General features: G+C 44.0%; 2 protein-coding genes across 7 annotated transcripts in view; one reads left to right on the top strand and one right to left on the bottom strand.

The window, feature by feature from the left end:
* Positions 1–1,332: 1,332 nt before the first annotated feature.
* desmb (desmin b) lies at positions 1,333–9,217 on the top strand. The gene is made up of 11 exons (XM_034151568.1): positions 1,333–1,466; positions 1,695–1,887; positions 2,056–2,306; positions 3,802–3,862; positions 3,950–4,045; positions 4,520–4,681; positions 5,670–5,795; positions 6,237–6,457; positions 7,007–7,050; positions 7,318–7,403; positions 8,405–9,217. Exons 1-11 carry the CDS (start codon positions 1,333–1,335, stop codon positions 8,444–8,446), a joined length of 1,416 nt encoding a protein of 471 aa, XP_034007459.1. The 3' UTR covers positions 8,447–9,217.
* An 83-nt stretch (positions 9,218–9,300) lies between these two features.
* The window catches only part of tmem198b (transmembrane protein 198b), a 14,742-nt gene continuing 6,609 nt past the window's right edge, over positions 9,301–17,433 (bottom strand). For 5 of the 6 annotated variants that reach the window (XM_034151572.1, XM_034151570.1, XM_034151571.1 and 2 more), the window contains 4 exons: positions 13,447–13,708; positions 12,303–12,884; positions 11,566–11,759; positions 9,301–11,307 (listed from right to left, as the gene is read on the bottom strand). In XM_034151572.1, coding sequence (XP_034007463.1) covers positions 11,158–11,307; positions 11,566–11,759; positions 12,303–12,884; positions 13,447–13,597 — 1,077 coding nt within the window. In that variant the 5' untranslated portion in view covers positions 13,598–13,708 and the 3' untranslated portion in view covers positions 9,301–11,157. Of the gene's footprint in view, positions 11,308–11,565; positions 11,760–12,302; positions 12,885–13,446; positions 13,709–16,811; positions 16,831–17,433 lie in introns of those variants that run through there. The other variant, XM_034151573.1, reaches the window with a different exon arrangement.

Below are 17,433 nucleotides of genomic sequence, written 5' to 3'. Positions count from 1 at the left end.
AGGAAGAATTGGGTTTTAAACTAATGAAACATTGAGGAAATATGTGACACTGTTAGCCCTTCAAATGTAAGTAATACCACTTTGTCTGTGTTTGTTTTCCAAGATACTTTTGGTTGTATAAAGATCCAACCCACAGATTGTCTCATAACATTTGTTTTAGAGATCAAATAAGATAAACTATTATTTATCCTCACAGGGAAATCCAAGTTTCAGAGCAGTGATAAGAGAGAAAGCGCGTTAAGTCCAGATAAAAGATCATTGTTAAAATGATTAGTATATGGTTCCTTTTCCCCTTTAAGCGTTGCAGATAGGAAGCTCCATTTAAATCCACTCCACTGTCACACTAATGGTTGTCATTATAATAATGGCACCTATTGTTTGGGAATGTGTGCTTCCTCCCGCTCTGGGAACGCCTGCAGGGACACAGTGTTCGGTCTCTCAGGATGGGATACTTTTCCTTTTTAAGGCAGGTTAGAGAAAGCATTAAAGATCTGCTCAGCCTCTCCATGTGAGGACGGACGCCGACTCTTCACCGACTCCACATCGTGATGTCGTGAGATCACAGACGCAGGTCCTCTAAACTAAATGACTTGATAGGTCAATGACATCATCTTCAAAAAACTACGTCTCATTCATTTCAATGACACGTACCAATGCAGAGGATCCCTGCAAAAAGAAAACGCGACAATGACAAGACGCTAAAATGTATATATTGGTTAAAAGAATTGCACACTTTTTCCCAATTGATGTCTCCATGCTTTAATGTTCAAAAAGCTCTTGTTTAGCTGGTCGGCTCAGTTGTGATTGGTCAACCGCTTAGATATGTCCCGCCCCCTTAGCCGATCACGTACAATGTGTTGGAGCACTAATAGGAGCAAGAGTGTTACATAGTGATGTCACTCTGGAGGGACCACAGGGATTTTAGCCTTTGCAGACCATTTACATGCACATAAACCTACACATCACTTTCATCTATGAGACTGAGGTCATTCTTTCTTTCCTTACTCTCAGCGTCACAGCTAGCTAAAAGGATGTTCAGAGGGATTTGATACCAACGAAAACCACAGACAAGTGGCAGTGAGAGAAAGGGACATGAATTATGAATTCAAGGGTAAAAGAGGAGGAGAGAGGAATAAGTGGAGGAGGAGAGAAAGACAGAGGGAGTAGATGAAGGAGATAGGAAAGGAGAAAAGGAAGGTGGAAGGAAAGGAGAAAAGGAGAGAGAAATAAAGGGAGGGCAGTTCTCAGGGAGGAGGGAGGGGGTAACTACAAATACTCTTGGAGCATCTGGATCTCCCTCAGTGCTCCTTCTGCTGCAGCCCATCTTCCAACATGACCTCCTTCAGCTCCTCCGCCCAAAACGCTTCCTCTTACCGACGCCACTTCGGACACGGAGCCTACGCCTCGCCATCGCTCAACCGCTCGCTGCTGGGCCACGGCTCCACAGGGGGCAATGTCTCCTCCAGGTGGGAACTAGTGGAGTACAAATACTCTGTTTTTCTGACAATTATTGTTCTATTAATATAAAGGGAGGTCAAGTACTCTTTAAAACAGCTGCTAGTTATGGGTACTTTTTACTGAAGTACATTTCAAAGTTCTTTACTTTTACTTGAGTAAAGAAGTTTAGTCAGTACTTGAGTAGGCCTATCTGTACTTCTTGAGTAAAGGATGTGTGTACTTGTACCATCTCTCAGGGTGTACGAGGTGACTCGGAGCAGCTCCGCCCCGGCGTACCGTGTCTCCTCCGGTCTCTACGGGAAACCTCAAGCCACCTCTTCCTCCCGAGCCTCCGCCGGACGATGCTACGCAGGAATGGGCGAGACGCTGGACTTCAGCCTGGCCGACGCCATCAACCAGGAGTTCATGACGACAAGAACCAACGAGAAGGTTGTTAAATCACAAGATTCAAGGCTTTTATTGTCATTTGTACATAGCTACAGTGTAGATATGTCAATGGAAATCTTAGGTCACAGGCTCCTCCAACAGTGCAACACAATAAAACAGACACAATAGTGCAAGTAAATAGAAGTAAATCCAATCCAATCCAATCCAAAGGTGGAGCTGCAGCACCTGAACGACCGCTTCGCCAGCTACATCGAGAAGGTTCGCTTCCTGGAGCAGCAGAACCAGGCTCTGGCGGTGGAGGTGGAGCGCGTTCGAGGCCGCGAGCCGACACGCATCGCCGACCTTTACGAGGAGGAGATGAGCGAACTGAGGAGGCAGGTGGAGATCCTGACCAATCAGAGGGCTCGGGTGGAGATAGAGCGAGACAACCTGGGGGACGACGTTGACAAGCTGAAGCTCAGGTGGGCGTGTGTGTCTCTTTAAGAAAAGTGTGTGAGTGTGTGTGCAGTTGTTCGATTTGAGCTGTGTGTGTGTGTGTGTGTGTGTGTGTGTGTGTGTGTGTGTGTGTGTGTGTGTGTGTGTGTCAGATTGTAGCTGTGTGTGTGTATGTGTCAGATTTGAGCGGTGTGTGTGTTTGTGTGTGCACGTGTCAGATTTTAGCTGTGTGTGTGTTTGTGTGTGCATGTGCGTGCGTGCGTGTGTGTGTGTATGTGTGTGTGTGTGTGTGTGTGTGTGTGTGTGTGTGTGTCAGATTGTAGCTGTGTGTGTATATGTGTCAGATTTGAGCGGTGTGTGTGTGTGTGTGTGTGTGTGTGTGTGTGTGTGTGTGTGTGTGTGTCAGATTGTAGCTGTGTGTGTGTATGTGTCAGATTTGAGCGGTGTGTGTGCATGTGTCAGATTTTAGCTTGTGTGTGTGTGTGTGTGTGTGTGTGTGTGTGTGTGTGTGTGTGTGTGTGTCAGATTGTAGCTGTGTGTGTGTATGTGTCAGATTTGAGCGGTGTGTGTGTTTGTGTGTGCACGTGTCAGATTTTAGCTGTGTGTGTGTTTGTGTGTGCATGTGCGTGCGTGTGTGTGTGTATGTGTGCGTGTGTGTGTGTATGTGTGCGTGTGTGTGTGTGTATGTGTATGTGTCAGATTTGAGCTTGTGTGTGTGTGTGTGTGTGTGTGTGTGTGTGTGTGTGTGTGTGTGTGTGTGTGTGTGTGTGTGTGTGTGAGTGTGTGTGTGTCCTGCATTTTTTTACTAAAGTAGAAGTAAAAAAGTGTTGCAGCAACTAAAACAAATATAATATTAACCTTAGAGGTAGCTTACTTCACAACACATATTATAATGATACATACTTTAATAACTGAACAAATATATTGTTATGTTTAAAGTCTGCTGCTGAGTCTGTATCTAATCTGGAATATTCTCTAGTTTGCTTATGCATACAAATGATGGATGACACACACACACACACACACACACACACACACACACACACACACACACACACACACACACACACACACACACACACACACACACACACACACACACACACACACACACACACACACACACACACACACACACACACACACACACACACACACACACACACACACACACACACACACACACACACACACACACACGGTGTTTACACTGCCCTCTTCTATAAAAGGAGAGGAAAGCGCTGCACATATCTGAAGGAGCTCTGATGATCTGTCCTCTGTCTCGCTGTTGTTTACATAATGAGTGTCAGTTTTATACAGACACAGAGAGTCTACTGTCATCCATCGGTAAATAATCACTGCAACGTCCTTTAAAGGATTTTAATAATGAATAAAACCTGTTCAGATGATTTAATCTGGGTTAGTACTTGTCGGGTAACCTTTAGGATAATTCAAGTTTTTTTAGACACCGTCGTCTATGTATATTTAAAGTACGTTTCCAATCGGATTTCTGATCTCCAGACTCCAGGAGGAGATGATCCAAAGAGAGGAGGCAGAGAACAACCTGGCTGCTTTCAGGGCGGTGAGTGCATTCATTCTGTATTACAGCAGAAGATATCAACATGACTGCTTTACTAACTTTTCATCCTGACTTACCGACCGGTTGCAGGATGTGGACGCTGCCACTCTGGCTCGTCTGGATCTGGAGAGACGCATCGAGACGCTCCAGGAGGAGATCGCCTTCCTGAAGAGGATCCATGAAGAGGTCTTTTTCTGGCTCTTTGTGCAAAAGTAGAAATATTATGGCTTATTTGGTCACTTTGAGGCAAAGATTATGAACTTGTTTGACTAATTTAAGGACAGTTAGGAGTACATGTAGAAAGAGATATGCTAGACCAGAAATGGAGAGCTTCCAAACTGGACAACTACCTTGTGATTGACATATCCAATCAACACTGAAGTCCCGCCCTAAAGCAAACCCTTTTTTTAGTCGTCTATTTAACTTTAAATAGGAGCATAGTTTACTAAATGAGCATGCTGTATTGAAGAACACTTGAAACTAGAGATTGAGACCATTAACTCATCAGGAAAATGTCTACTGAAATACAAATCAAGAGAGAATTAGGGACATTTCTCATAGACTTCTATACAATTGCAACCAGTGCTGATATTACAGAGAATGCAGGTTTATCACCACAAAAACTCACCTGACCTAATCCTCCTCTTCCTCCTCCTGCAGGAGATCAGAGAGCTCCAGACACAGATGCAGGAGACTCAGGTTCAGGTCCAGATGGACATGTCCAAACCGGACCTGACGGCGGCGCTGCGGGACATCAGAGCTCAGTACGAGGGCATCGCCGCCAAGAACATCTCCGAGGCCGAGGACTGGTACAAGTCAAAGGTGAGAGACTGGTAACACGGACTGTGGAGAAAAGGTTTGTGTTAAAGGTCTCCTATCATGCTAAATGCGCTTGTATACAGTGTTAATTTTGGCAGCTATTTTAGATGTAGTTTTAAGACGAAAATGGTTATTAGTTTTAGTCACATTTTAGTCCTTTTTATCCTTCATAGCTTTAGTCTAGTTTTAGTCGATGAAAAATCATTACATTTCAGTCAAAATGTTTCCTCTCTTTAAACTAATTCAGTTAAATACAAGGGTCTGAAATTGGAATCAAGGTGACAGTAGTGTTGAAATTCGTAAAGCAACATTTCACTCTCTATTACTTGTGTAATAGAGTGACGTGTGCAGATTCCCAGAATCCCAACTAATTCAACCAATGACAGGGATGCATTTTGACAGACAAGACGGACAATTGGGGGGAAATATCCTGCATTTTGAATGTCCGATAGTCCACCATTAACACCTTAGTCCCGTCTCGTCTCGTCAACGAAAACAAAATATACATTTCGTCATAGTTTTTATTATAAAAAATCTCATCGTCTCGTCTTCGCCCTATCAGAAACGTTGCTGTGGGAAACAATGCGCGACGTGTTTTGGACGTAATATGGTCTAGCAAGCGTCGCTGACACTCAGATGTCTAAAATGCATGATCTGTTTGGTATTTTGAGCAAAACACATCCTAGACATGTTTTTTATATATTTGTATATATCTGAGACCCATAATATATGCCTAAAATAGCATAATAGGAGACCTTTAACCTTCATAGCAGTGGAAGGCCATTTTACTGTCCAGCTTGTGAGAAGTGGGTCCAATATTTACTTAGGTGACTCCAGGACAAGATAATTGGTCATAATGTGTGTTGACAATCAATTCTCCCATTGGAGTTAATTGACCTGACCTCCTCATGTGACAGAGTTGCAGGAAATTGACTCCGAGAGGGGCCTATCTTTTTTCTAAAAACATCTGTCGTGACCTTTGCCCCCCCAGGTGACCGACTTGAACCAGGCGGTGAGTAAAAACAACGACGCGCTGAAGACGGCCCGGCAGGAGACCATGGAGTTCAGACACCAGATCCAGTCCTACACCTGTGAGATCGACTCGCTCAAAGGCACCGTACGTCACACACACACACACACACACACACACACACACACACACACACACACACACACACACACACACACACACACACACACACACCACACACACACACACACACACACACACACACACACACACACACACACACACACACACACACACACACACACACACACACACACACACACACACACACACACACACACACACACACACACACAATGTATTCATTTCAACAAGGACCATGCCTACAAATGCATTCATCTCAGAAAAGAGAAGCGATGAATTATGCCAGATTTGAGCTAATAGCTCATTTCCATCTGCAGTCAAGATTGAGTTGTCCCTTTGGAGTGAATCAGGCCATTTTCAAGTTTACCAGTCAACCAATCAACACAATTCATAACTTGACACACACACGCTCTGTTTCACACACTTGTTCTCGTGCACATGCAGAACGAGTCCCTGATGAGGCAGATGCGGGACATGGAGGACCGTCACGGGCGCGAGGCAGGAGGCTTCCAGGACAACATCACTCGGCTGGAGGTGGAGATCTCCAACATGAAGGACGAGATGGCGAGACACCTCCGAGAATACCAGGATCTGCTCAACGTGAAGATGGCGCTGGACGTGGAGATCGCCACCTACAGGAAGCTGCTGGAAGGAGAGGAGAGCAGGTGAAGTAGGAGGGCAGGAGCTAAAGACTGAATATGAAACTACATATAGGGTGCTGCATGCATCATCTGCCAAAAGGGTTAAAAGGACATTTTTCTGTCATAAATGCAGAATGATGTGTGAGGAAAAGAGAGAATAGATTTGATATTCTCTTTTCAAAATATGTCAGACAACAAACTAAACATTAATAATGATATAATCTATTTATAATTGTAAATGTATATTGTATGTATACAAGAAAAAAACATGTTAATAATTTAGTTTTTGGGAGAAGGGGTGGGATTAAATAAGTGTAAACTTCTTCCCACCCCTTTTCGGATGTGTAGTTAGGTAGATAATTTGTTATTACTACATTTGTAAGTCAATAATATTTGTTTTTATCAATTTGATACTGCTTAAGTTTGTACAGTATCATAACTCTCTTGTTTCATTTCATTATTAGTTTTTGTATTATCGTTTTACACGTTCAAATCAAATCAAATCAAATCAAATCAAAACTATGACTGAATGAATCCCAGTTTTAAAACACATTTTTTCGTCTGCCTTTGCAGGATCACCTTGCCTGTGCAGAGTTACTCCACCCTGAGCTTCAGAGGTACGAACACACCTGCTGTCCCCTGAACGCACCACAAGAGGACAGTCTGTACAATGCAGATCACTTTTCACACAATGAGCCATCACCATTTAAATGTTGAATGAAAGAGAAGAAGAAGAAGAAAAGAGGAATCATTGTATACTAAATATCATGTTCTGTGGTGGATTATGTGTGCTGGGTTTTCAGACAACTACTTTATTATATTTTGAGGGGATTTTTAAACACTTTAGTATAAGTTTAATTCATTCTCTTCCTGTGTGTTTGCAGAGACCAGCCCTGAGCACCAGCGCTCCTCTGAGCTGCATTCAAAGAAAACCGTCCTCATCAAGACCATCGAAACCCGCGATGGAGAGGTAAAATAAAAACACATTAGAGCATGAATACTGCAGGAGATAGAGACCATCACTGTAACATGAACTACAAACGGCTGTAGGATTCAGTGTACATCAATGTTCACTTATTGACTGCTTCAAATCTCCGAATTGGCCTACTTTGATATTGATCAGTGCTTAAACTGGGTCGGTGTATACTTCATTCTGCCCTTAAAAGCTAAAGTGTTTAATGCACAGCCACTGAAATCACATCCTGTCCTGATGAAGAGGTCATAGCTCAGTTAGTGTTCAATATATAGTCTTTTTTAGCACTCATTTCTGCAGAATAGCATTTGTTTCCATCTTTCAAACTGTTGTAAACAAAGTGATGACCTGCTCGCACGACATGGTGACAACCAGGCGGCACTTTGTGAAGTAAACACACCTACACACACATGCAGCGACAGGTTCACATCGTCTCACGCTATACCCGCAGCGCCTCGGAAAAACATACATCCCAGGCGTGTTAGGACACGTCAGGTTTTATAGTAATTATGTCTTGGTATTTCTTCTCCGAGTTATCTTTGATACATAGTTGAAATTCTTTGCAATATGAGAGGATTAAATACCTTGTTTTCATATCTATAAAGTCACAACTCTAACACACACAAACAAAGAGGAATGGGTCCAAAAAGTAGAGATTTCACAACATTAATAAACATCTTGTTGTCTTATTCCTGAGGACAACCAAGCTACTCTAACCCACATGAGAAAGTCTGTAGCTAAAAATGTATAAATTACAGACAAAAGGTGACAAGATTTGTGATTAGTTAAGATAGATAAATGCATATATATGTCTGATCACAGGTTAAGAATATGCAGTATGTGTGCATGTTATACTCACAGGACGTAAGGTGTTCCTGGAGCCATGATGTCCCGGCTGTCAGACGTTTTATTCAGACAGAGAACTGTGCTTTCATTCAGCACCTCTATCTCCCTTTAGGAGTTTTGATATCTCTGACTGTTTTGTTTCTGCCCTCCAGGTCGTCAGCGAGTCGACGCAGCACCAGCAGGACATCATGTAACCATCTGCAGAAACAAGAGAAGAAGAAACAACAACACGCCTGTCCTCCACCGAGTCAGACGGATGAAGAAGTCAAACAAGATGCACAAATAAAAAGAAAAAAGACTTCACAGACTCATGACATTGTGGTTAATGCAATAAGTAAGGTGCTAGAATCATTCACGTTATCAAGGTTATTTTCATCTGTGGTGTGTTAGGCTGGATTTTACATATACAAAAACTCCATCTATAGTCTTTTCTGTGTTTAAATGAAACCCTAAAAGCCTATTTTCTTTTAAGAATTGTATCTGAAAGAATAAGGTGGGTCATGACATGAAATAGAGTCAAATCGAGATACAACTTTACTTGAAAAGGAGATTTTTTTGCAGTGAATCAACATGAAATATACAGCATTTCTGCATCTGAAATGCTGCAATAGTAAATACTGTTGCTGAATAATCTTCCTGCTCTGCAATTTAGGTTAAATGTCACAGAAAATGGATTAACCGTGCACATGTTCTACTTATGCATCTGATTAAGTGTGCAGAAAACGCATATTTACATTTGATTTCTGACTTTTCTTCCACACACGGCAGCGTTTATCCTCAAGGTCAGAGTCACATAAGTCCGATAAGGAGTGTTAAGGAAGTGTATGTGTGTTTGTTGTTATCAATAAAGAGATGTAGAAAGGACAAAAGGGAGATGGAGGAGGAGGAGATGAAAGCAAGAGATAGGAGGTGGTGTGAGGAGGAGGAAACAGGAAGAGATTTGTTTAGGAGATAATCCCTTGTGACTTTCAAACACTATTTGCTAATAAAAGTGAATGAAGTTCAAATGCGTTCATGTCCTTCAGTAAAAAGACGACACACACACTGATTTGTTTACAGGCCCATAGGAACACATGCTTTAATATTCATCATGTTCAATGAAAGCATGGAGTTACTGGCCCACAGTGATGACATTGCACTCTCCTTTACAGAATAAATAAAATCAGCAAATAAATACATCCCACTGGGAAAAAACATCTTAATAAGATTTCTGAAAGGAAATTGAAAGATAAAAATAAGAAAGTTAGTAAGTGCTGTGTTTTATGTACAGATGTCACATCGATGCACATTAAAAAGGGTGAGGGGACGCAGTTTGGGGGGGGTGTTAGTCATGCACTTCCCACGGATGAATTAAAAACGTACCATACACCCCCCCCCCTACCCCATATTAGCTTTGCTCTTCCTTTAACGAGGTCAAGACCATTAAAGTATTCACATTTTCACAGGTGACAGAAATGTCCCAAATAAAGGGATCAGCCCCAAATAAAGGGATCAGCCCCATGATGGAAGGAGTCCCAGTAAAAGCTGGTATGGCCACTTTATTCTCCTTTCTTCACACTGGCATCTCAGCCCGAGTTTCTTCTTAATATCAATAAATATGTATCCTGGTCATTCAGAGATTTCACTTTCCACACATCTTTCCACACATCTTTCCTTTGCATGTTTTAAAACTGCTCGGATTGTGATTGCTTTGCAGCACAAAACAGGAACAAGGTGCAACTGGAGCTAAAGTTATCTAATAATGGCAGTGTAAATAATCTCTTGTTTGCAGTGCAGGTTGTAAAATAACCAGTGATTCCCTCGGTGAGTGAGATGAGGTGCCAGTGTAAATGTGGCTTGTCTTGCTCTTCAGCTAAAAGCAAATCCTGCTCGTTTATCCAGGCATCTGTGAAGACAACAACTCTACATGTTTACCCTGCTTGTTGTAGCTCCGACACTAACCCCCCCCCCACACATCCTTCTGTGTTCACATTTCTTTCAAAACCAAGCCATCGATGGGAGATCCCCCCTGCTGTCGCTGAATGGTACAGTCCACAGAGGGGCAAGGCACCCTTTTGAACAGAGCAGTTTGTGGAGAAGTGGATCGTCCAGCACCAAAGGGTGACGGAGGTGTCTCCCCCCATTTCAAGGACGATTTCATGTGGGAGGAAGACGGCGAAGAAAGCAGAAAGGAGATCCTGGTTTGCATGGAACAGCCCTCACCTCCCTTTATAGATGATCTTCGTTGGACTTTTAAGATGCCTACAGGCGGAGGAACTGCACCATGGGTTGAAATCGGCACCAACAATAGCACGGTGAAAGAGGGCGAAGTTTTATTTCGATTCTTCCTAAGATGTATTTGGACCTGAGGCAGGTTAGCAGTGAGACTGATCCCTGATCTGGTTTAAGTTGAGACGGTGTTTAAAAACAAACGAGGGGCGGCACGGCTGATGCTTCCACCTCCACCCTTCAGATCGTAGCGGTGTGTTTGTGTTAGTGCATGCTTTTGTGCATTTCAATGTCAGTGAAAGATGTCGACCTCTGCACCATGCACACTGGCGCTTTATAATGCAACATTTAATGAGTAAAACATGTGTTGCATTTTGGGTGAATCCAGCCCTGTTTATCTTCTCTCCTCATAGGGGTGAGGCTGAACTCTTTGCATTAAACCCAATGGAAGATGTCAACCTCTGCTCCATGCACACTGGGAGCGTTATAATGCAACATTTAATCAAAGTAAAACTGCTAAACATGTTTTGCATTTTGGGTTTGCATCCTCAGGGGGTGTGGCTGAGCTCTTTGCATTAAACCCAGTGGTGGTTTGCCCCCGATGGGACGTGATGACGCCCAGGTGGGGTCGTGAGTCTTTTATCTCCCTGGTGGAGGGGTGTGTTCAGGTCTCTTTGAGGTGATCGAGGGGGGTCTCTCAGATCCGTAGTGGGGGTCCTGGAGCTCCTGTGAGGGGCGTGGTGGAGCCGCGGTCGTACCCTATGTCCACCACCGTGTGGGGTCTCCCTGCCAGGCGACCCACCGGCTGCACCTGCACCTGCCGCTCCCGGAAACTCTGGATGTAGCTCTGAGAGGGCGGAGAAACACCTTTAGTTTATTAGAGCAATATGCAAACATGTACTTTAAAATATATGGCTGATCTCCTGTTATACTATTTTTAGACATACATTATGGGTCTCAGATATATACAAATATATACAAATACATGTCTATGATGTGTTTTGCTCAAAAAGTGAGACCTTTAATTCATTTGATGCACAACTCAGGTTTCTTTTTGTCTTCTGCATAAATAGTTCAAATACATTAAATTCAGTAGCGATCCTACCGGGGAGAGGACGTCGGTGTCGTAGCGACGGATGGGGTTGGGTTTGCGGCGGTATGCGGGTTCAGGGTGGAGCTGCTTGGCCTGATGGTTGCTGCTGGAGGACTGCGTCTTCTTCTTCTTCTTGTTTCGATACCGGTCGTCCCTCTGCCGGATCCTCATCACCTGCATCCTCCTCTGCTGCCGGCTGATGATCACTGCGAGCACAGAGGGAGAGGATCATGGGTAATGTGTGGGAGGCGTGTGGTGAAGTGGACTAGTGCGTGGTGTTCGGATCAGGGGAGCACAGGTTCAAACCCCACTGCAGTCAGCATGTCGTTGTGTCCCTGAGACACTTCACCCCAAAGTGCTCCTGTGGGGATTGTCCACAGTATTGAGTATGTGACATGTCATGTAATGCTTTGGTTTGCTTCACCAAAGTTCAAGTAATAGCTGAGGGTGGAGATAGAGCAGCTTCTCCATCATGATGTGCATTTATTAGTTCAAGTTTCAAGGCTTTATTGTCATTAGCACATTAGCTACAGTGTAGATATGGCAATGAAAAGCGTAGGTCACAGGCTCCTCCAACAGTGCAACATATATAAAGGACAAATAAAACAGATGTGCAAGTAAATACAAATAAAAAGGTCTATTCCAATGAAACCCTGGCAGAAAGGGTGAGATCTGCATGCTAATACCCTCCCTTCATCTACAACAGTCTGCAGCCTTGTTTAAAGGTATACATAAACAGTTCTCCTCACCCTTGGTGTGTGAGTACCCCTCGGCGGTGACCTTCCACTGCACCATGACCCCCAGCAGGGTGAGGGCGGGCCACACCCCCAGCACCACCCACGTCACCCAGCACACAGGCTTCCCCGGTGCTGCCTTCAGGCGCTCGTACATGTACAGCACGAGGGCGAAGAGCTCCACGAAGTAGTCCACTGCCACCGTGATGACGGCCGCCCCGAACATGGCGGTGGAGAACGTGGTGAAGAGGCGCTGCCATTGGAGCGCGAGCACGGCGAAGAGCATCCCGAGCCCCAACAGGACGCCCAGAGGCACCCAAACGGAGCGAGGGGGGCTGTCGGAGAGCTCCTCCATGCCCACCAGTGTAGCCACGGCCACCAGGAGACCCAGCAGAAGCCCCACCATGAAGAGCCCCACGCTGCGCACCAGCATGGTGACCAGGCCGCACAGCGTGCCGATGCCCAGCCCGATGCCCACCGACGCCTCCATGCTCAGCTGCGTGTCCAGGACGCGCTCCTTGTAGCAGAGCATGAAGATCACCACGGAGCCAAACATCAGGCCGGTCAGGAACATCACCGCCTTGAAGCAGCGGTACCCTGGAGTAAAAGAGAGGAGCATTTTATTTACCACAGAGGATACCAACATCAGAATCAGAATCCCTTTATTAGTCCCACAGAGGAGACATTTACATTGTTACAGCTTAATGTTACCTAAGAAGCATGCATACAAACATTTAAGAAATGACACAATTTACAAAATACACATCCTGTAACAGCTCTGAAGTTATAGCAGCCAGGTATATATTGCATAGTTATTACGGCATATAAATGTCCAATGTATAGCACTCTCATACCTAATTATGTTCAGATGTTTAAATGATGCTTTGAATGTTGACTTTACGAATGAAACAAGAGCAAAGGAAACCTTCCTGGACTCAAAATGAGTTTGGTTGAGACGCTCTTTGTACAAGGATATGTTGAGACACAAAACTCACAAGAAACCCCCAAAGCAGTCTCTTTTTAAACATTTGAAATGCCTTTAGTGGCAAAGTCATGTTAGACCTAAAAACTAACTCCTTTGTCAGAGAGTGAATGATTTAAACTCAGATGCTGCTTTCAGGGACAGCTGATGGATGAATGTTATTGGAGCAGAGCTCACCAAAGAAGCAGTAGATGATGCCGAAGAGGCAGCACATGGAGCAGATCACAGAGGGAACAACTTTGTAGCGTCCACCAAAGTCCTCACAGCCGTCCAGTCGCTCCGGACTGAGCTCCGGGTCGGGGGGCAGCATCTCCAGGGTGGAGGTCATGATGAACCAGAGGAGGAGGAGGAGGAGGAGGAAGAGGAGGAGGAGAGGAGATCAGGTGGGAGGCGAGGGACAGGGGAGGCTAGGGAGCAGCACACAGCCGAGTGCTTTCACCTGAGGACAGAAGAAGAAAGACAGAGATGTTTTTAATTGGTTATTCATGATTATTTATGAAAGTATTTTTTAATACTTTATTTTGAAATGTTCTTTTAGTTACAATAAAGCAAAGACATACACAATATACAGTAAGTAGGTACCCGAAACCTTTACATGGCGTACAAGAGAAAGGGAAAAAAGCTGAGTATTACATCGACAATTCCTGAGAATAGTCTAAAGCTGCCTGATTTAGACTATCAACACACACACACACACACACACACACACACACACACACACACACACACACACACACACACACACACACACACACACACACACACACACACACACACACACACACACACACACACACACACACACACACACACACACACACACACACACACACACACACACACACACACACACACACACACACACACACACACACACACACACACACACACACACACACACACACACACACACACACACACACACACACACACACACACACACACACACACACACACCACACACACACACACACACACACACACACACACACACACACACACACACACACACACACACACACACACACACACACACACACACACACACAATAATAATAGCTCAGCGGACAGCGGGAGATTGGACGAGGGCAATCTCTCTTCTGATCAGGAGGCGTTTGAGGGGAATAGGAAAAGTCCACTTCAGGCCAACGGAGCACAGAGCAAACATTTCTCTAATGGATTTTCATCAATCATTCAGAGTCCTCTCCCAGGACTATTTCATCTCAAATTAAGGATAATAAAGGATCTTATTTATAGGCCTACATGTTTGTGGTGCACCATAGTGTAATAGTGCTTTGTATTACTGTGCAGAATCACATCCACACATATAACAAGACTCAACACTTCAAATTAAACACAAATATTAATGCCTTGCTTTTCTTAACCTCAGAGAAACGACTGAGATGCTGAAACACAGACACATAGCCTCAGGATGTTTTTATGTAAATACGGTATAACTGCTAGGTTAGAGAAGTGCAGAGAAAGTTAAATTAAACAAACTCAGTCACCTCCTTCCCACGCCTCCTCCCTCCTCCCTCCTCCCTCCTTTGGCTATTTCTGTTCTCGCCATCTCGGGGTGAGTTCAGTCCGACTGCCGAGGGTTTCTGGGTCACAGATGCTTATGCAACCAGTCTGGGGAACTTTGCTCCCATCTGCATGAGCTCCAGCATCTTTCATCAACTTTCCTCTATTTCCTTTACCTATTACGTCCTCACTTTCCTCCCCCGGTCTCTAGGTAATACCATGAAGGGGTGGATGAGAAATCATTTGTGTTACGTCCTGAGGTTTAAGCTGGCCAGGGAAGTTTGACAATGCATGAAAAAGGCAGACAAATAAAGAGCTATTTGAACATTAAAGCACGGAAACATGTCACAGTACGGCCCCTTCAAACAACCGTCTGATATCCATGGTTACCGTCAAAGAATGATCAAGACTATTCTAATATCCCCGGTGAATTGACTCTCCACTATGCATGCATGTACCCACTTATTGGGGTACTGTATACTGTTCTACAATAACACTCACATGCATATTGATGGCATTTGTGATTCTTGCAGCAGGGAGGACAAAGTGCACGAGAGAAAACTAGTGCACGCTCAGTCAATTAAACATCAACTAAGTGTGTGTGTGAGGCAGAAGCATTTGCATTTGAATAGAGCCATAATAGACACACTCAGTAGCAAGGGGATAATGAATAGAGCAATGTTTTCAGAGCAAACTCAGACTACACACGCACACACACATTCAGATACTACATTTTCATCCTGATTTCCATCCAGACATGACATATTAATAATCATCTTTCTGCAGAGGATTAGCAGGTCTCTGCTGAGCGACCCTGTGTGTGTTTTTGTGTGTGTGTGCGTGTGCGTAAGCATTAATCTGTTTAGTGCCGCAGATCAAAAACATGCATTTTTGATGTTTGCAGAAGGATCATCCTCTTGAAAAAATGTTTGCAATAAACAACAGAGGAGTTTCTTCTTCTGCTGTTTCGAATCGGCAGCAACAAGAACAACATTGTGGTCCTCCACCGACCCCCCCCCCCCTCCTTGCTTCCTGTCTGTTGCCACGACAACGGAGGGATGCTGACAGTCGGCCCTGGTCCGAAGCCTGTCCAATAGGAAAGCAGCTTAAACTCCCATAGCAACAGCATGAAAGCCAATCAGTGCCACCGTCTATTCCCTCAGTGAGTGAGTGTGTGTGTATGTGTATGTGTATGTGTATGTGTGTGTGTGTGTGTGTATGTGTGTGTGTGTGTGTGTGTGTGTGTCCTATTGATTATTTCACTCTTAATGAAAGATGTAAATAAGTCTGGAAAATGCACATAGGTTACCAAAATGATCTGTTTAGATTCCTTATTCTGCTGAATAACAAATACTTTGTACTGAATTTATAAAATAAAGAAAAACAAGAAATATAGTATTTTAAATGATGCAAACATTTAGATAACCTCTGTGTTTTCAGACAACTAAACCCTCTCTCTCCTCGTCATATATATCGATGAAAACCCCGCAACCATTCTCCGGTTTAAAGGAAATGCACTTCAACTTGGTTCATATTCAGCCTCAGACACACTGACACAGATGTGCCACTACTTCCTGTCCTGACATCATCAGGATGAACTCAGCGGCGGCGGATAAAAAGAGAGACAAAGCCTTCACATAAATAAAGAAACGCCGTCTGACTGTTTCACACACTGAGTGCACAGACAGGCAGGAAAACACACACTGCACCAGGTGTGAAGGTTTCTAAAAAGCACCACACAATAACATCCTCTCACCTCTAACAGTGCGCACTTTCAACCACTTTCAAACACACCTTGATGTTGTTTTCAGTCCATAAAGTCATTTGTCTTTGTGACACAAATGAAGGTTTAAGAGCCAGGTGTTATGAGCTAAATGCTCCCACCAAAAGAATGCAAAGACTTCAAAACACAAGCAGAGAAACGAGACATGATGGATTTTGCATTCATGCATCCTAATGAGAGATTTAACTTTTCATTTATTCAGCTTCACCCTGTTAGATGAAACTACTCTTCTCACCTCGATGACTCCTGAGCATCACAAGTCTCTGTCTCTTGATCATCTCCAGACATGCTCAGTTTTCTTTCTGCACACATTTCATCTCTGTTCAGTGCACAAAGGGGCTGTGTAGGTTTCAGAACCCTCTCGTGAAATCTGCTCACGAAGCATTCACTTAAAAAAACATCTTTGATCCAAATTCTCCTCGAGGCAAACATGATGCGTTTCTGCAACTCCTGAAAGTTCACCTCAGGTCATCTGCATACCACAAGTGTCTCAACTATGTGTGTGTGTGTGGGTGTGTGTGTGTGGGTGGGTGTGTGTGTGTCACAGCCAATGACGGAGAGTAGCAGCAGGACGAGGAGTGATAAAGACACAAAACTTCAAACCAACCAGCATGACATGAGACAGGATCCAGCTGTATCAAAAACCAGAACACATCGCATTTGAAATCAGAACAAATATTTAAGAAAGCAGCCAGACACACGTCTCTGAACGACGCCTGTGCACGCTCACTTTTGTGCGGCCAGGATGAACATGTTCCAGTTTAAAGACTACTGGAAAGGTTAGTCTGTAAGAGTTGTTGTGATTCTGGAGAAGGAAAGGAATGAGGAAACGGTAGCAAAAGGTAGATGAGAGACAG

This window comes from Trematomus bernacchii, unplaced genomic scaffold, assembly GCF_902827165.1.
Source record: "Trematomus bernacchii unplaced genomic scaffold, fTreBer1.1, whole genome shotgun sequence".
Classification (NCBI taxonomy): Eukaryota; Metazoa; Chordata; class Actinopteri; order Perciformes; family Nototheniidae; genus Trematomus; species Trematomus bernacchii.
The sequence above is the reverse complement of the archived record's forward strand: the minus strand, read 5'-3'. Positions and strand labels throughout refer to the sequence as shown.